General features: G+C 48.2%; 2 protein-coding genes across 2 annotated transcripts; both read right to left on the reverse strand.

Annotated features, from left to right (window-relative positions):
• Positions 1-638: 638 nt before the first annotated feature.
• Positions 639-2069, reverse strand: LOC123440922 (annexin D5-like). The gene is made up of 2 exons (XM_045117459.1): positions 1808-2069; positions 639-1706 (listed from the first exon to the last, which is right to left on the reverse strand). The coding sequence occupies exons 1-2, from the start codon at positions 2052-2054 to the stop codon at positions 832-834; spliced, it is 1122 nt and encodes a 373-aa protein (XP_044973394.1). The 5' UTR covers positions 2055-2069; the 3' UTR covers positions 639-831.
• Positions 2070-16569: 14500 nt separating this feature from the next.
• LOC123440923 (amino-acid permease BAT1 homolog) lies at positions 16570-19022 on the reverse strand. The gene is made up of 5 exons (XM_045117461.1): positions 18643-19022; positions 18263-18542; positions 17785-18186; positions 17281-17700; positions 16570-17195 (listed from the first exon to the last, which is right to left on the reverse strand). Exons 1-5 carry the CDS (start codon positions 18759-18761, stop codon positions 16848-16850), a joined length of 1569 nt encoding a protein of 522 aa, XP_044973396.1. The 5' UTR covers positions 18762-19022; the 3' UTR covers positions 16570-16847.
• Between the last annotated feature and the right edge of the window lie 14 nt (positions 19023-19036).

Here is a 19036-nt window from a genome sequence, read left to right on the forward strand (position 1 = left end):
TGAGTAAAATGCATCACAAGTCTTGAAACACTATTGAAGGTGTGTCACTTTAGTCCTGTAACTTTGAAACTGCAGTTTTAGTCCTAAAACTATTGAAAGTGTGTCAGTTTAGTCATATATATTTAAAAATGTAGTTTAAAGTGTGCCAGTTTAGTCCTATAACCTAAAAAATGTAGTTCTGGTTCTCAAAACTATGTAAGTTTGTTCATCCGAATTTTGAAACTGCGTGTTTGCAAGACGGAGGCTGAGATGTTGTGCGACATGCCGTTCTTCTATTGCAGGTAGGGGTGAGTCTGAGATGACCGCTTTACTCTCTTCATTGGAGCTTAAGCCATCATGACACTAATTGTAAAATTATGGAACTAAACTGACACGTCTTCAATAGTTTTGGAATGCATGTGAAACTGCAGTTTCAAAGTAATAGAATTAAAGTGGCATATCTTTAAAATTACAGTTTCAAAGTTATTGGACTAAACAACACCTTGAGTTGTCTGCAGAACTTATGTCACAATTTATGATACATTTTACTCTTTCGAATTATAATATGTTCTACTTGCTCTATCCATATTACTTATCGTTGATTTGGTACAAAGTGTAGTGCAGTATGGATAGGAGGGAGTAACTTTTTCTAATCGATGTAAAACGGAGATAATAGTCGTCAATTTTCATTTCTGGTAGTAACATGCACATAGTGACCATAGCCATAGCATTTACTCCTGGCTGGAATAGCTTCATGCAGTCTGAAGAAACAGATGTATATACACAAGCTCCCAACCGATCCATCACGCATGGACATGGTGGGGGTGAGGCGGATCGGTCTGTCGGATCATCTCAGCGGTCGCGGCCGACGAGGGAGAGGAGGAAGGTCCGGTAGTTCCCCGACGTCTCGGAGTGTATGGCGTCGGCGAGCGAGCGCTTGTACTTCTTGTGGTACTCGGCCTTGATGTACTGCATGTCGACCTCGGCCCTGGTGACCACCACCCGTATGAGCGCCGTGTCGCTGGTGCCCAGCCCCTTCATCGCCTTGTGCAGCACCTTGGCGAAGTGCCTCGCGGGGCTCTCGGCGCAGCGGAGGATGGTGAGCAGCCCGAGCTCGAACGTCCCCGACGTCTCGCTCTTCACGGCCTTGTCGAGGGAGCGCGCGTAGAGGTGGCGGTATGCGCCGGCGACGGCGGCGAGGTGCGCCCAGCTGCGCTCGGTGAAGACGCGGATGAAGGCCCGCTCGTCGGTGCCCAGCCGCTTCTCGCCGGCCCGGTACAGGTCCCTGGCGTCGCGCGCCGCCGCCGCCGGGTCCACCTCCGGGCCCTCGTACCGGGGGACCCCCAGGTACGCCAGCAGGAGCTTCTGGTGGTCGCCGTAGGTGCGCTCGGCCACGTCGTGCTCGAGGTAGCAGCCGAAGCGGGCGCGGTAGGCCTGCCTCATGATGTGCAGCTGCGAGGGCGTCCGGGAGCAGATGACCTCCGTGGCGGCGCGCAGGTCGGTGATGTCGCCGTTGAGGGACTGGTTGAGGATGGCGGCGTCGCGGCCCACGGGGTCCAGCACCCACAGCAGCATCGCCTTCTTGTGGTTCCCGCTCAGCTCCGTGGAGAGGCGGTGGTACAGGTCCTGGTGGTAGATGGCCCTGTACTCCTGCATGATGAGCGCCCGCTGCGTCGCGTCCCGGTGCGCCAGGATGTTGATCACCGTCGTGCTGTCGCAACCAAAACCTGCAAATGCACCCTCGGTTAGACAGGATGGAAGGAAGGAATATCGTAATCGTAGGGTGGGCTAGGCTTGTATATATGATTTTATGTGCGTGCGTACGTACCTTTGAAGGCCCTGTGGAGGGCGATGGCGTCGTGGCGCGGGGACGTGAGCACCGGCGGCACGCTCAGGCTCGCCATTGATCGGAGGAGGCGTACGTGCGTGGGCTGCCTGTGCCTGTGGCTGCCGCTCGTGGTGCAGTGCAGGTGCTGAGTGCGTACGGGGACGATCGGGTTGAGGGTTTTAAAGCGGGAGAAGCCGGGCTTTCCCGTCGGGGGATCACCGATGGATGGCGACGCCGCCGTGCGCATATGATGATGATGATGATGCTGCGTGTGATCAACGCGGGCGCATGGCCGGCGAGCCCCACCACCATCACAGGAAAAGGGAAGGGGGAATATATGCCTCCTTATCGACCACTGTGGCGTATCATCAGATAGTATAAGATTGGACCCTTGAGTGTCTTTCCTCTCATCAAAAGGGAATAAATATAGCGTCACGTCGCCTCACGCTGGACGGTAATTTGTAATACGGACTCCCGTCAGATGCATAGGGCTTGCATGTGTACTTCTAGGTTGATCATTTGACTATTCAAGCAACTGTGATATGTGATGAAATTTATAAGTTTGGGAACGTAAGCATATGAAGAATCCAATGATGTGCTTTCGACGGCATTACAAATGTTGGGTCCTTGAGTGAGGTGCCTGATAGTCTTTACCACTTGCAAGCCGAGGTCGAACACCACCGTTCAGGGTGGGATACTAGATAACCAGGTTCCTCATATATACTTATGACATCAAGGGCCCTTCCATCCCACAGGTCGAGCATGCACTTGAGCGCTTTTGAAGGTACTCAAGTCTTACTATTTTCCTTTTCAAGTCGTTATCGATTAGCCGGTAGTGTTGCTAGTGAGTAGTGAGCTCAAATCAATTCGTGTCAAGGATAAGAACTCTCGGCTGCTTGGATGAGTTTGTGTGGAACTTCTGCCGGCGGTGCAACATAAAAACCACACGAGAAAACATGAAAGCTAGTGATATGCGCAAAATATGTTATAAGGCTAGGTATAAAATATACAAGATGACTAGGTGGGAAACCCCAAGGCGCGCTGCGGTGCTCGCAGTCCTAGGCAAGGCAAGGCATTGTAATGGCAGTGTCGCGGTTTACTCTAAGAGATCCTTACTCAGTTACTCGTCGCCCCGCGGTACTGAGGTGTTCGATGACACAACTCACCACTGTTGGCGCCGCCTCCTCGCAGCGCCGCTCTTCTTCCACCTCTCAACTTCTCTCTCAAACACACACATATATGGTGAGAATAAACTTAGAAACACACACAATATCATGTATCAAGGAGGAGCACAAAGCTTTACCAAAAGGCTATTCTTCTTGGTGTACACACTAGCTACATCCTTTGCTGTTGCACTCACCGCCTCCTTTCATTTATCTCAGTGCCATATTTATACAAGGGATTAAACAGTGCACAGACGCATTAACTGATGCACTAATACATCACCTCCTAAAATGACTCAGGATCCACACGACCGGGCCATGTATGACCAGCCAGTACTCACGACTTGGCCATGCATGTTGCATGATGCCAACGAACCAAGCTTTTAGCCAGCCCACTAACTAATCGATGCATGCACTTGATTTGGATTAAACACAAAATACTTTTGTAGCTTGCATGCACACACATGAACAGTACATCTCTATGTGTGCACACTCCCGGAGCTACTACTACATGCATGACTTATAAACAAGAAATAATCTAAACCTAGCACTAATAACAAGATTATTTCCAATAACCACGACACAAGTCTTGTATGATCACCGAAGGTGTAGGGGGTGGGGGCTAACTTGCACAGTTCTAGACTAACGCTCACCTTTTTAATTTCAAAATACTCCCTCTGCACCACAATACTTGTAGTTGGGGGTACTTGCAGTAGTGTTCCCCAACAACAAGTATTTAGGTACAGCGGGAGTATTTTAGCAACAACCAGAATCACTGAATTCCATTGAATTTCAGTGATCTTGGTTTGCAGTTCGGCCAAAGGGCCAAAACGTTCACTTGAATTTATGTGTACTACTAAAATTGTTGAAATGTTTCGGCTGGAAGGTAAGTATTTTAATATGTACCGATTTGGCGAATTTCATCAAAGTCTCACTGAAAGTGAAAACCATGTGCATGATCTAGCAGGTTGCTCCATGTGTACTGGAATTGGTTTCATGTCAATCGGCATCTTCAACTCCGGATTGAAGATAGAATGTCATAATAAACTCCAATGGTGGAACAACTTCTAAGTTGATTAGTCCCTGCAACATCGTAATGTAGGCGCATTGAACAATTTACACGCCCGTTGTTACTATGCCATTTGGAGACCTAGAAGGCTAGAAGTGGAGTCACGGAATAGAAGTTGGTGAGCTGTTCCTGCACCGGCATGAGCAAGTGGCGATTAGGAAACTGGGGTATCTTAGCATGGGGTCGTGGATGAGAACTTGCACAACTTGCAGTTTTTCACTGCCTACAATGCATGACGAGAGGGTCAGTTGGAGGGACAACAATGACAATAACGAAAGCAAATTCATGGCATTTATACTATAGGGATCTATGATGTCATAAAATTTCAGAACTAAAATCAATATGTATCTTGAGAAAGTAAAAACACTAGTTAAGCGATTGTACGTATAAGTTGAATGCTTTTTTCCAATTTTAACTAACTATTATTCATAGTTACTCCATAGTTCCTTTTTTAAGGTGTAGTTCGAACTATTTGGTTCACACGGTAAGGGATAGTTGAACCATACAGGGAGGAGGCGTGCAACGCACAAACATTACAAGGGTAGAAAATCCAAACTAAAAGAACATAAGACTGAAGTATAGAGGATTATGTGGGACGGCGCACCAACCAGACAAGGATCATCTCGAGCATGTTCAAAAGGAATTGAACACAAATACCATGCTACACCACCAGTGTGTCTTCGCCAAGAATGAATGGCATAGCATATCCAAGACCCACGACATCAATCTGCTCAGGGCCGAAGATCGAATGGCAATAAGCATACGAGGCCTCGAGATTTTCTATGCGTTGAGGAAGCACCGGCAAATTGAGGATCGACAGCGGCATGGTCAAAAGGCATCAGATGGTCGAGACCATGCGACGACATGGTGTGCCATTATCCAGACCGAAGGATAGACCGCAATGGAACGATATCACGTCGTTTTGCCGCCATTAGGACGAACGGCGGCGTACAGCCGTAGCCTAGCCGAGAATTCCCAAACGCTAACACATAGGTCGAGAGAAAGGCTGCATGCATCACTTGATGTAGAGGCCGGGACGATGCCTCATTTTCTAAAAAAAATAGGCCGCGAGAAACACAAACCGCCGGTGCTAAGCCTTCCGACTGGCGAGAAGGCATGAGATGGAAGCCGCCTGTACACCGATCAGACCCTATGTCGATGCCTCTTTCCTTCTCAAAGCTATTCACAACCAAAATCAACTCACAACTTCCTGAATATAGATAGACAAATTTAGAGACGATTCGTGCTAATCTGTCGGGTTTGAATCCAGAAATCTGACATGGTAATGGACTAATGGTGTACACATGTTGTATGAATGTTGCTAACTTCTATTGAAAAAATCAAAATTAGCTAAACAAAGGACCTAGAGTACCAACTAATTTTACTTGATCGCTAACATCCATCACTATTATTGCAGATTAGAGGTGTGCTTCGGTAGACCCCCTTTCTCTTCTCATAAAACGTAGAAGGAGAAACGTATATCCACCTCGTATTGGTCAGTACAGCAATAATGCTAGACATACAAAAACTTACAAAGGTTTACTTAACCTTTCAAACTAACTCTTCTCTCCCCCCTGATTTTCAGTGAAGGTGGGGCTCATCATCCTTCAATTATCAATTACAATCTTACACATCAGTTTATACGTAAAATCTTTACGTAAACCTTTGTAGGTGTAGCATTACTCGTCAGTACAGGCCGTTGTATATATACAATACAAGATGGGTGTACATTGTACATGTACGACGATCTGTGATGTATAATACGAGATGGGTATACGTTTCCCCTTCTACGTTTTGGTTGACGGAGGGGTCTACCGAAACAAAACAAATGTGATTATTGCAACTTAGCAGCTGGTTGGCCGTCGTCGATCTGTGGCGAGTCGCCGTGATTTTTCGAAGGCTTGTGGCATCGTAGAGCATGTAGCACTCGGTGCTCGAACCGTTCTTCATCTTTCTGCGGAGCAATGGCGAGATCGTGCGGCGAGAGTAGGTTGGGGCGGTAGCCACTGAAGACGTTCCACCAGCGGTCGTTTGGGCAACAAGAGCTGGAGCTGGTCGTCCCACGCCTTCCTGCAGCCCTGCCGCCGGCGTCCCTTCGTGGTGTCGTGCTTGTACACACGGTTGCCGTATAGGTAGTAGAGCATACCGTCGTCATCGTCTAGCCAGACACATGTTGGGACCTGGGCATGCAAGCTGATGAGGAAGTCGCCGGTGGCGCCCATGTCGAAGCAGTAGCGCATCTCCCAGATGAGCGGCGAAAGGTACAAGCTGCCGCCATGCGGCGCCTGCGGCCGGACGACCCAGAAATAGAGCTTGCCGCGAGCGGACCGGCCTCGTACACGGCGACACACAGCCGGCCATGCAGGTCGAGGACGTCGGCCACCGCGTCCTCTTCGGTGTACCCTGGGAGACAGTACATGCGGTGCGTCTCGCTGGCCACGTCCACCACCAGCAGCCTGTTGGGCTTCGTGTCATGCTCCCACTTCTTGCACAGCACGTGCAGTTTGTGGTCGATTAGCGCCGGCGCTGACACCATCTGGTGGCAACGGTAGCGCCCCCGGTGCCGGCGCCACACGCCGCCGTCGGCGCCGGCGCCCAGGGTGAGCACGTGGACGTAGAGCTCGTGCAGACCGCCATGGGTTGAGAAGGAGAGGTGGAAGAGCTTGTACTGCCGCGTCGACGGGCTGTACCCCATGGCATACCCTTCACAGTGGACGCGCGAGTCCATCCCGCTCCTGAGCGGCGGCGGCAGGACCCGCAGCTTGTCGCCGGTGATGGGATTGCACACGAAGACCGGCATCCGTCTGTAGTTGTTGGCGGCGAGGAGGAGGAAGCCGTTGCAGGCGTCTGTTGGGATGTACTCGTCCGGGTGGCCGGCCACGACGCACATGGTCGCCGCCGTGGAGACGTTGAACACCGTCAGCTCGAGGCTGCACCTCAGCGTCTGGGTCATGGACACGAGGAGGGCCTCCGCCGCGGCGCCGGAGACGACGTGGTTGGCGTGGGCGTGGAGGCCGACGAAGTATGGGTCCCTGAGGAGACCGCGCCATTGCTTTGACACGCAGTGGCCGCGGCCGACGTCCCTCGTCGGCAGCCTCAGCAGGATCTCGCGCAAGATCTCCTCCACCAAGGTCTCCATTGTCATCGATCTGATCTTGCTTTTCTCTGCCAACACGGCCGACATCGTCGGATCGATTTGCCATATATATCTACTTGTCTTTTTTTTTTTTTTTTTGATTCGATTCAGCCGTGCATATACCTAGATCTTGCGTCTCGGTTAGTTACGTGCAGGTCGCGGTTACGATGCAGAACCGTCCAGATTTTGCATACCTTTTTACATGTTGGTCCGGTCCAGTATTAAAACTACGATAACATATTGTACTCAGTTTACAAGTCCGGTACATGTATCTAGGTTGTTAATTTGACCAACTTAATGTAAGACATATGTAACAAAAAATATATCATTAGAAACTTCAGATGTTCTATTTTCTAATAATATAATTTTTATATTAAACAATATATTTTATATAAGTCAAATTATCGATTTAGGTACACGTGCATGTCTTCTAAACTATGACGGAGGAGTACCATCTTAACCTTTTATTATACGGATTTGCTGAAACTCGGCTAGCTGAGATTCAAGTTTCATCGCTAGTTTGAGCTAGCAACAAAATCCAGCCCAGGGTTTCTGAGCCGATGCGAGCAACCTTAAATGCTGAATTTACCGCTGAGGAAATCAAAGATGCCCCGGATCACATCGGCGACTTCAAGGCACCGGGGCCGGATGGTATGCCCTCTGTTGTCTACAAACGGCATTGTGACTTTATGTGGGATCGTGTGGTTGAGGAGGTACTTTCGGTTCTGAAGGGCGCCCCGGTCCCGGAGGGATGGAATGATACAATGGTGGTGTTAATTTCAAAGGTTAAAAATCCTACGAGAATCAAGGATCTCCGACCTATTAGCCTCTGCAACGTTATGTACAAGCTGGTGTCGAAGGTTCTGGCCAACCGAATCAAAATTATCTTGCCAGAGATTATCTCGGAGAACCAAAGTACTTTTGTCTCGAGGCGGCTGATCACTGATAACGTGTTGATTGCATATGAACTTTCCAACCACCTGCTAAACAAAAGGAAAGGCAAGGAGGGTCTCGTCACAGTGAAAGCGGACATGATTAAGGCCTATGATCAGGATGAATGGAGGTTCCTCGAGGCCATGCTTCTGAAACTGGGCTTTTGTCAGGTGTGAGTACAGCTTGTGATGAAATATGTCTTCACCGTTCGATACCAAATCAAAGTGGACGGGGTCCTGCCGGAACATTTTTGCCCAACCAGGGGTCTCCGCCAAGGAGACCCGCTGTCTCCCTACCTCTTTGCCATTTGCGCCGAGGGCCTCTCTGCCCTTCTACATGTTGCGGAAAGAGATGGCAAGATCTCTGGGGCTAGAATCTTTGAGACCGCGTCCTTGATCTCGCACCTTTTCTTTGCGGATGACTCGGACCTAAGCTGAAGGCTTGCCCCAGGAAGCCCATGAACTAAAGGATGTTCTAGACCTGTATGAGAGATGCTCGGGCCAGTGCATTAATGTGCAAAAATCAGCCATAATGTTCAGTCCTAACACCCAGGAGAGTAGACGAGAGGAGGTGAAAGATGCATTGCAAATCCACAACGAGTCTTGGAATGACAGTATGTTGGGCTACCAGTCCACGTTGGGAAGTCCAAGCGGAAGGTGTTTGCCTATGTGAAAGGGGCAATTGCTGGGCGGATATATGGTTGGGAGAAGAAGATGGTTCCATAAGTAGGGAAGGAGACCCCGGTCAAGGTGGTTGCGCAAGCCATTCCCACCTACGCCATGTCCTGCTTCGACCTGACGAAGACCTTCTGTGAGGAGATCAGTTCCCTCATCAGAAAGTATTGATGGAGCCACCAGGATAAAGAAAACAAGATTGACTGGGTTAGCTGGAAGAAGATGTCCCGACCTAAGGCGCATGGGGGGCTCGGGTTTAGAGAGATGCATAGCTTCAATATTGCCATGTTGCCGAGACAGATTTGGAGACTCATTCAGTGCCCAGAGAGCGTGTGTGCTCGACTGCTCAAGGCCCGCTACTTCCCCCACAACCATGTCCTTTGTGCACAGCCAAGAGATGGGATCTCGTACTCTTGGCGCAGCCTCTTGCATTGTCTAGACCTCATGAAACATGGGTACATCTGGTGGATTGGGGATGGATCCGAGGTGAAAATCTGGTCTGACCCCTGGACCCCTCGGCCCGCCCGCAGACAGCAAAGGCTAGGGAGGGAAGACGGCAAAGGCAAGGGATGGCAGACGGCAAAGGCAGACACGTGGAAGGAGAGGGCTAAGGCTGTCGCTAGCCACCTAACGGGCCTGGCAGCTATGCTTTGTTGTCTAGCCCTATTGTCGTCTGCTTCTCTAGGAACACCGACGGCAAAGATCTTTGCCATCTGCGGTGCCCTCGCAGACTGCAAAGAATGTCTTTACCGTGACTTTCAATGCCGAAAGTGAGGTCGTCAGCCAGCAGAAGGCAAAGGTCTTTGCCGTCCGTGACCTGGTCCTTTACCGTCTGCTATGACAGATAGCAAAGAAGCTGATTCATGTAGTGTAAGGGGCAATATAAATTTGTGTTCCTTTTCATTAAGAGTTTGCACATCCAACAATTTAAAAGCGCAAGACAACCTCTGTTTCCCTCTGCGAAGGGCTTATCCTTTATCTTCAGGAGTTTAATCTTGTGCTTGAGTCAATAAAGTTTATTCCTCTTCCCACCTATTAACTCAATAGTGTCAAGCACCATGTGTTGAGGAAATATTCATATTTATATATCCAAGTGGATGTACATGATCATGAATTATTATTATTGACATTATCTTTGAGGTAAATGAGTTGGGTGGCAAATCATTTAAGCCCCTATCTTCCTATGTATCCTATGGAAACATGAGCTCCAAAAATACGTCTTGAGCATGAGCAATCATAGAAGATTAAAAGATATTTGAATATGTGAACTTGCTAATAAGAAAACTCTTACATAGACTCTCCTTCAAAATATGATGAATTATGATTGAATTATGATTGTTGCAATGACTGAGAACATAATTTGTTAATTATCAATAAGGTTTATGCTTCATACTTCAATAATTGTGAATGGGTTATTACTTGTTTATGAGAATTTATATGATAAAATACTTTCTACTATGCTAATATTCATGATTCTCTCATGTTCGTATTCTGTTTTTATCGACACCACTCCCTTAAATCATGTGGTCGTTATTTTCGAGCCCGGCTTTCCCTTGAGGACAAGCAAGGTGTATAAGCTTGGGGGAGTTGATACGCCCGTTTTGCATCATGAATTACTATTAATATATGTGTTAATCATGTCCATTATACCTTATTATCATATAGTTCTTTTGTTCTTTCTCTCTGAATATGCAAGGTACATCACTCAGAGGGAAATATCTGAAAACTTGAACTCTGGACTGGGAAACCGAGAAAAAGGCATAAAAATCAACTTGCTCCAAATGGCCTGAAACTTTACGGAGAATTTTTATGTAATATTTAAGAATTTCTGGGTCAAAAATATATCAGATAGGGGTCACCTGCTGGCCACAAGCCAATAGGGCGCCCCCCCCCCCAAGCCCGTGTCCTGATGGCTTGTGGGCCCCCTACAGGTCTCCCGACCCCTCTATTATCCTATATGTTGTGTTTTATCCTAGGAAAAATCATAAGTTATCTTTCAGGATGAAGTGTCGCCGTCTCGAGGCAGAAATCTGGGAAGATGAACTTTTGCTCTCCGACAGAGAGATTCTTTCGGGGAAACTTCCCTCCGAGAAGGGGAAATCAAAGCCATCGTCATCACCAACGCTTCCTCCTATGTGGGAGGACTAATCTTCTTCAACATCTTCACCAGCACCATATCATCTCCAACCCTAGTTCAACTCTTATATTCAATCTCTGTCTCAACACCTCAGGTTGGTACTTCTGGGTTACTAGTTGTGTTGATTATATCTTGTAGTTGATGCTTGTTGGATTACTTGATGGAAGATATTAGGTTCAGATCCTTAATTATTATTATTACACCTCTAATCTTGAACATGTTAATGAGATGTGAGTACTAATTTTTGTTTCTTAGGACATGGGAGAAGTCTTGTTATAAGTAATCATATAAAGTTGGTATTCGTACGATATTTTGATGATATGTCTGTTGTTACTTCTTTTAGTGGTGTCATGTGAACGTCAACTACATGAAACTTCACCATATTATGGTTCTAAGTGAAGTCATTCAGGAGTAACAAGTAGATGATGGGTTGCGAGATTGACAGAAGCTTAAACCTTAGTTTGTGCGTTGGTTCATAAGGGGCTGATTTGGATCCACATGTTTCATGATATGGTTAGATTTATCTTATTTCTTCTTTCATAGTTTTGGATGCTTGTGGGAGGGGGTAAAAATAAATAGGTTGTTATTTCAAGTAAGAACAACACCTTAGCACTGGTCCACCCACATATAAAATTATCAAAGTAGCGAACGTGAATCAACTCAATATGGTGAACATGACTAGACATAAATTTCCATGTGTCCTCAGGAGAGCTTGCTTTATATATGAGTACTTTCAGACATGCCATTTGCTATAAAAAGGATTGGGCTACCTTGTTGTACCTTTGTTATTATTGTTACTTGTCACTTTTTATGAATTATCTTGCTACAAAACAACCTATCACTCTCACTTATAGCACTTGCGGAGAATACCTTGCTAAAAACTGCTTATCATTTCCTTCCACCCCTTGTTGGGTTCGACACTCTTACTTACTGAAAGGACTACGATTGATCCCCTATACTTGTGGGTCATCAGGGCCGCGCGGTCAGATACATGGTCAATACTGTGTTATACGGCCGTCAGCTCTTCTTGCAACAATTAGGCCGAAAATTGGTACTGATCTGCGACAAAATGAATTGTGGTACTGACTCGTTACATGATGCTGAATTATGGTACCTTCCTACAATTAACTCGTGCGGACAGGGTGATGATGCACGGGCCCAAGCAAATCCAACCTAACTGAATCTAGCGAAAGGTCGCCGAGTACCCATCCCCAAGAATTCATTTCAGATCTCCCATGTCTTGTTTTTTGGGCGACCGCATTCCACTCGGCCATAACTCTCTCCTCTCCCTGCTCTGTCGTCGTTGCTTGCTCGAACCATGGTGATTGCTTCGCGGCGGACAACGGCGAGTGCTCTCGGTGAGACACATTGCCTCCCTTGTCCCCAATCCGTTACCTATTCTTGCTATGTTTTTTATGGTCGCCTACAATGGTTTTCGTTATCGGGTCGCCACAGTTTTGCCTGGTCCTCTAAGGGAGGCATCTCATGGCACTTAATCGGGGTGGGATTTGTTTTTTCTTAGGTCCTACTTCACATGCATAACCGATTTTATTGTAGTTGTGTAGGTCTCCAATTCATAGGTTGCTGGAAGGGGTTCCACGTGGCATGAAACTCCTAGTAAAAACAATGCTTGGAACCCTTTGATATTTCAAATTTGCCCAGCAAAACATTTGACATCCCCTACTGTCAACTAGATTCGATAGCTAATTCTCGATCCTACAATGCTAGTCATTGTTACTATTATCATGCTTGTTTTGTGCTCGATCTACCATTTGTGTGTGTGTGTGTGGGGTGGGGGGGTGGGGGGGGGGGGTGGGGGGGTGGGGGGGGGGAGGGGGGGAGGGGGTCATTACGTCTTGATGAACTTTGCTTTGGCTTTCTAAATCCTCCACCCCAATCGACCAGCTGTGTTATGCATACATTGTCATGCCCGACATAAAATTTATCAGTGATGCATAGGCTTTTTTAGGGCTGTGGTTTGAAATATATGTGGTTTCACCAGCTGTGTTATGCATAATTTACCATGCCTTATGTGCCCAACCTATCAATTGAGCATAATCATTTATTAAAACAATGATCTGCAATATAAGTGTATATACCATTTGCGTTATGCATAAACTACCTTACTTAATGCACACAACTTACCAGTGTAGCATAAGCATTTTCAGGGTTGTTATATGTAATAAAAAGGTTCCTTACCAGCTTTGTTATGCATAAATTACCTTGCCTAATGTACATACTGATGCGGGGTTTTTTTACCATGTTATTTATGTTTTTTGTTCTTATGTATAATGTGTGTTTGTACCATATTTTCCATACCATTTTCATTTGTGTTGCTCATTCATTTTTGTTTTCCATAAGTAATTTCTGCCCATTTTACATGTTTTGTTTATTGTTTAACGGGTTTGTTGTGAATACTTTATCAGGCTTATTATATCATGTTACTACACTGTAATCTGTCAAATATATTTTTCTTTTTGGAAAGGGGTATGGTTGCTTGTGTGTTTTTTGTAATATTATTATTATCATATTTTGTGTTTAGCACTGTTCCTAAATCCTCACTTTGTCAATTTATTTTATGTGCGACAGGTCACGATTCCAAGGAAGTGCAAAGCAGATGACGATATTCAGGAGGTAACCCGTTGAAGAAGTATAATAACAATTCTAGCAGACCCAATATAGGTGGTAAAATCCATAAAAATTTCCGTTTTATAGTTTTGATTTGAAAAAATGTACTGAACAAAAACTGTAAAAGTGGTTCAAGCCGTAATTTTTTTAAGGGGCATCGAAAATCCACACCTCAAACCTTTATATTTGAAGGTTGGAAGGCCGAACCGAGGGACCCCGTATACCGATCAAACCGCGTCGGAGCAAACACGCCGCCGCGGAATTTGCCGCAATCCGTCCTAAACTCGGAGGAATTCATCACTGCACAGTGTAAAAAGCCGCTGAACGCCGGAATCGATCGACGCCGGTTCGAATTGAACGATCTCGAACTCGCCGTGGCCTCCCATGACCTCAGCCTGGCTGTCGGAAACCACCCGACACGGCCGACGCGGCTGTCACCGGAGCAGGGCACAGCCAGCGGGCGACGAGGAGCGGCCGGCAAGGTGATGGGGCACGGTCAATGGGGCGCAGCCGACAGGGTTGGGGCGTGGCGGGTGCGACCGGTTAGGGAGGGGCGGCGACGGCCGGACTAGGAGAAGGAGCTCTTTATCCAAATTTTACAGTTTGTTTTACAGTATATGTTCGGCCGTAGCTAAAATGAACACTTAAAATGATTTTCTTCTATGCTTGTTCTAGTTTTATAGTTTGCAATTTTAAGGGATTTGCAATTTTGTAGTTTGCGATTTTAAGAGATTTGCTAGAGATGTTGTAAGGCTCGCACAGATGGGAACATGGCTTCTCCGAGTGCTCTTGTGTCTTTATGGAAGGACATGTCAGAGGAGAGGAAGTCTGCGATTGATGACATCGATGCTAGGCTATGTTATTTTCATTATGGGTAGTCTCAAGCAGGGGCTGATGGGAGGGAAAACAATGGCGGTAGCAAAAAAAAATCATGACATCGACACTACAATGATTTATCCCTAGCTAGTTGAGCATTTACTGGGTTCATAGGCTGAATGTTTTGCCCATTTTGAACTGGTTTTCTAGTTTTATCCAGGCACCTTTCATATTTGGATTCGAAACTTTTGTGGTACAATTGACACATGTTCTACCCGTGTCATCATTTTTCTTAGGTTTTTTTCTCCATGAACTCTTGGGCGACGTTTGTAGAATTTGGAGTATCAAACAAGAAGCAAAGTTTCACGAGAAGCGGCACATATCTATACCTATACCAAATAATAAAGAGACTATTGCTTTCGTCGAAAAACTTACCACGGCATTTTTATAAAAAAAAACCTATAATTTTTATTATTCAATCCGTGCTCCATCATTTATCTGCAACGTAAAAGGAAAAAACGATACGCTGCAAAAATTATACCCGTACGCATCGCCTCCTCCCGTCGATCCTAGGCCACGCTGGCCTGTGCCCAGGCCGCCGCCACACCACTCGCCGCCGCGGCCGACCTCAACCGCCACCGCTGCCGATCTCAACCCATCCGCCTCCGCGGTCGTACCTCTCCCCGCTCACTGCCCCCGTTGCGGCGCTCGAGCGCATCGCGTCGACCCTGATCCACCCTGGCTTGTGCCCAGGTTGTTGCCACACCACTCGCCGCCGCAGCCGACCTCAACCACCACTGTTGTTGATCTCAACCCACCCGCCTCCGCGGCCGTACATCTGCCCGCTTGTTGCCCCCGTTTCGGCGCTCGAGCACAACTTCTGGATCAAATCAACGTGACAGTTACAGTGACTGGGGATGATGCGTCTGATCGATGCAGAACGGCGGCGGAGCGAATGACTTGCAGGTGGAGGTGGGCCTCCATGGCTCACACGGGAAACTCCGGGGTTATGGCGCGGCAACGGCGACTCCTTATGGCCAGATAGAGGCGCCTAACCCTTGCTCGCCTCATCGTATCCCCTCCTCCGGCAGGAACTCATCATCTGGTGAGATCCCCTCCCCATGCCTCCAACTGTGTGCCAAGCACCGGCAAGAAATTTTGTTTTATGGTGATTTGTTTGCTGATGAATGAATGTATTGAATGTAAGATTGTATTGTTGTAGAGACAGAGAATGAAACACCACCTTCAGTTTGTCATCTGATCCCACATTCTCTACCCCATGAGTGAAATAAGATAACAGTTCATTGATCAATTCACGTAGCCTCTTTGTTTTACTTTGCTTGTCCCGCTCAATTTCTCATCATGGTGGAATTAACAATGGACGGGTTGATTTCTCAACAAAATAGGATAGGACTGACTACATTAGTTAGTTAGCTTATTATTTTAATAAATCAAAATGATTATAAAAAGATTAAAAGCGTGTGGTATTTTTTTTCTTTCGTTGCAACGCACGGGCCCTTTTGCTAGTATATATATATATAGGGAAAATCTAATGGGCTTCCTACGCACACATGTTCTCCCGTGCAGCGGCAGCGCGCATGTGTCAGATCTTAAAAGTACGGAGACGATTTACCAATTAGCATAATATAGTACTGGTTAGTTTAATAGGAGTATAAAAGGGAATCTACTTTTTGCACTTACACGCTGCTGAGTTATACTAGCTATTTGCATTTTAAAAAAGATTTATCTTCCAAACCGTTATCTCGACTAATGATCCGCTTTCACCATTGACTTTATCGCGACGAGATCTTTAAATCTAGATCCCATGTTAACATGTTTCGATAACTTTTGTTTTCATCGATACTTGCCAGATTATTATGACTTACTTGTCATATTATTTGTTATATAGTTCTTACATTAAATCAACTTGGTTATCACGTTCATAAATGAGTAAAAAACTTGATTCATTATACTTGTGCTGCTTCAAGCATTTGCTTGCCAATTATTAGTGTTTTAATAATCATTTTTTAGCTTCACAGAATACTGCAATACTTAAAAAATATAAAATTATTATCACGGTAACTATGTATAATTTTTATGACAACTGTTTATCTGTAAGATGATAACTATGATGACATAAATGTGGCAACTAGGAACGACGAAAAAGAATCAACGAAACATGTCAACATGGGATCTTATTTTGAAGGTTTTGTCAAGACGAACCTAACGGTGAAGGCGAATCTTCAATCAAATTATTAATTTATGAGACACAATATTTTTAAGATTGACAATAAATATGCATAAAATATTGACTAGGACTGAAAAATGTTTTGTATGCGCTGCCAAAATGCTTCATCGTTAGCATGCAACAGTACAATGCATGCAGCGGTACAAAAACCGCCGCCGCACGGGAAGGCAGCCAGCGCCGCTAGGTAGTGAGCTCCATATATATATACAACCCAAAGTTCCAAAGGAGAATCTAAGCTACAAGTCGACATTGGTGATGGGCCCCTCGAACCAGAACCTGGCGCTGAACACCCATGCGCCGACGCTGAGCAGCAGCACGCCGCCGACGGCCACCGGCGTGTAGTTGAAGTTGTCCTTGGCCACCGGGTACGCCACCGGCAGCGAGAAGAGCACGGTGAGGAAGGCCACCCAGAGGACGGCGGCCCAGCCGACGGCCACCCCGTATTTCCCGAGGTGGAACGGCCCCGGGACGAACGACTTCCTCGCCGCCGTCACCCGGAAGAAGATGGGCAGCGCGTAGGCGATGTACTGCCCCAGCGTCGCGATCGACACCATCGCCTGGAACGCCACCTCACTCCCCAGCGACTGCACGCACAGCACACACGTCCGGAATCGACTGTAAAAATGGCTTCTCGATCCATGGCGCATGGCGGAGACGGTGTGCACGTACCGTGAGGGCCATGACGAAGGCGACGACGACGGAGAGCCAGACGACGTTGAGTGGCACCTCGTTCTTGCTGACACGGAGCCACACGCGCGACAGCGGCATCGCCCTGTCCCTCGAGAAGGCGTACCCCATCCTCGAGTTGCTGGCGATGCACATGGCGCCGGCGAAGAAGATGCCGACGGCGACCACCCCGACGCAGACCAGCCCCCCCACGCCGCTGCCGTACCTCCTGTCGAAGGCGGTGTACAGGGCCTGAGCGACGGCGTAGCCGCCCGCGTCGTTGTCCGGGCTGAGCAGGTACGGGATGTCCGTCACGATCGATGACAATGCCACCATGAAGATCCACCCGAACGTGGTAGACAGAGCCACCGAGCTGATGATCCCCATCGGCCCGCTCCAGTCCGCGTTCTTCGTCTCCTCGATCTGCCATTGTCGGTCATTAGATGTTCACGAAACTCCATGGAAATCTAGCCAGGATGAGCAGCAGCTCCATCTGTACGTGTGTACCATGTGAGCGGACGCATCGTAGCCGAGCAGAGAGTACTGGCTGGTGAGGAGCCCGAGGGCGAGAATGTAGGCCTTGCCATGGATCCCCATGCCGTTGTCGTCGTTGAAGTGCGTGAAGATGAACTTGGCGCTCGCCCTCTCCTTGGCGACTGCCGGGATGACGATCACCAGCGTGAACGCCCCCGCCGTGTTCCAGAACGCGCCCAGCTTGCCGAACCAGGACAGCCAGCGGATGGGGAGGCTGTTGATGAGGCCGTGCAGGACGAGGAAGAAGCCGTGGATGGCGAGGACGACGTACTTGGAGGCCGTGTAGCCGCCGCCGTTGGCCCCGCCGGTGCCGAGCAAGATGATCACCTGCACCAGCTGCGCCAGGGAGAAGTCCGTGCTCGTGGTAGCAGCCCACTACGACAGTTTACACTGTCAGCAGTTAACGTGTCAAAATAGGTAGCTGCTGCACGTACAAATTTGAGCGGCGTACCTGTCCGACGATGTTGAACCAGCCGGTGACCCAGGAGGCGAGGGGCGCCCACTCCTTGCCGGCGAGCTTGGCGCTCCAGTAGTAGAGCCCGCCGGAGGTCGGGTAGGCCGAGCAGATCTCGGCCATGGACAGAGCGACGCAGCCGTTGAACGCCGCCACCACCAGCCACCCGAGCGTCATGGACGCCGGCCCGCCGTAGCGCAGCCCGCCGTTGTATGTCGTGGTCACGCCGGCCATCACGGAGATGATGGAGAAGGAGAAGGCGAAGTTGGACATGAGGCTGCGCAGAGCCAAGAAAAGCACTAGAATCAGTCCAACGGATAGAGCTGCGCGCAAACGCCGATGATGGTGAAGCAGAGCAGAGCAGGCGTGCGACGTACGAGAGGCCGCGCTTGAGCTCCTGCTTGTAGCCGAGCTGGTGCAGACGAGCTCGGTCGGCCTCGTCGGTGGTGTCGCCGGCGGCGGACACGGCCGCCGCGCCGGAGCGTGACACGGCCATCGGTCGTCTCTAGCTCTAGCTCCCCTCCCCAGCCGCCGCCCCTGCCTTGGCTGCAGGTTGCCGTCCTATCTTCGTTTGCCAGCGAGTGAGCTCGTTGGTCTGGTCTCCGGTGAGCAGGGAGTCAACAAGAGAGTGAGGGAGTGGCAAGTGGAAGCTGTCCACGGCTTGGACCATTCGGGCAAGGTCCCTTTCGGCCGACGCGCCATTGTTGACGGCAAGGAGATAACCTATGGTTGTTGTCATGTAGTGCGCGCAGCCACACAAGAAAATATCGG

The sequence above is a fragment of the Hordeum vulgare genome, chromosome 3H, assembly GCF_904849725.1.
Source record: "Hordeum vulgare subsp. vulgare chromosome 3H, MorexV3_pseudomolecules_assembly, whole genome shotgun sequence".
Lineage (NCBI taxonomy): Eukaryota > Viridiplantae > Streptophyta > Magnoliopsida > Poales > Poaceae > Hordeum > Hordeum vulgare.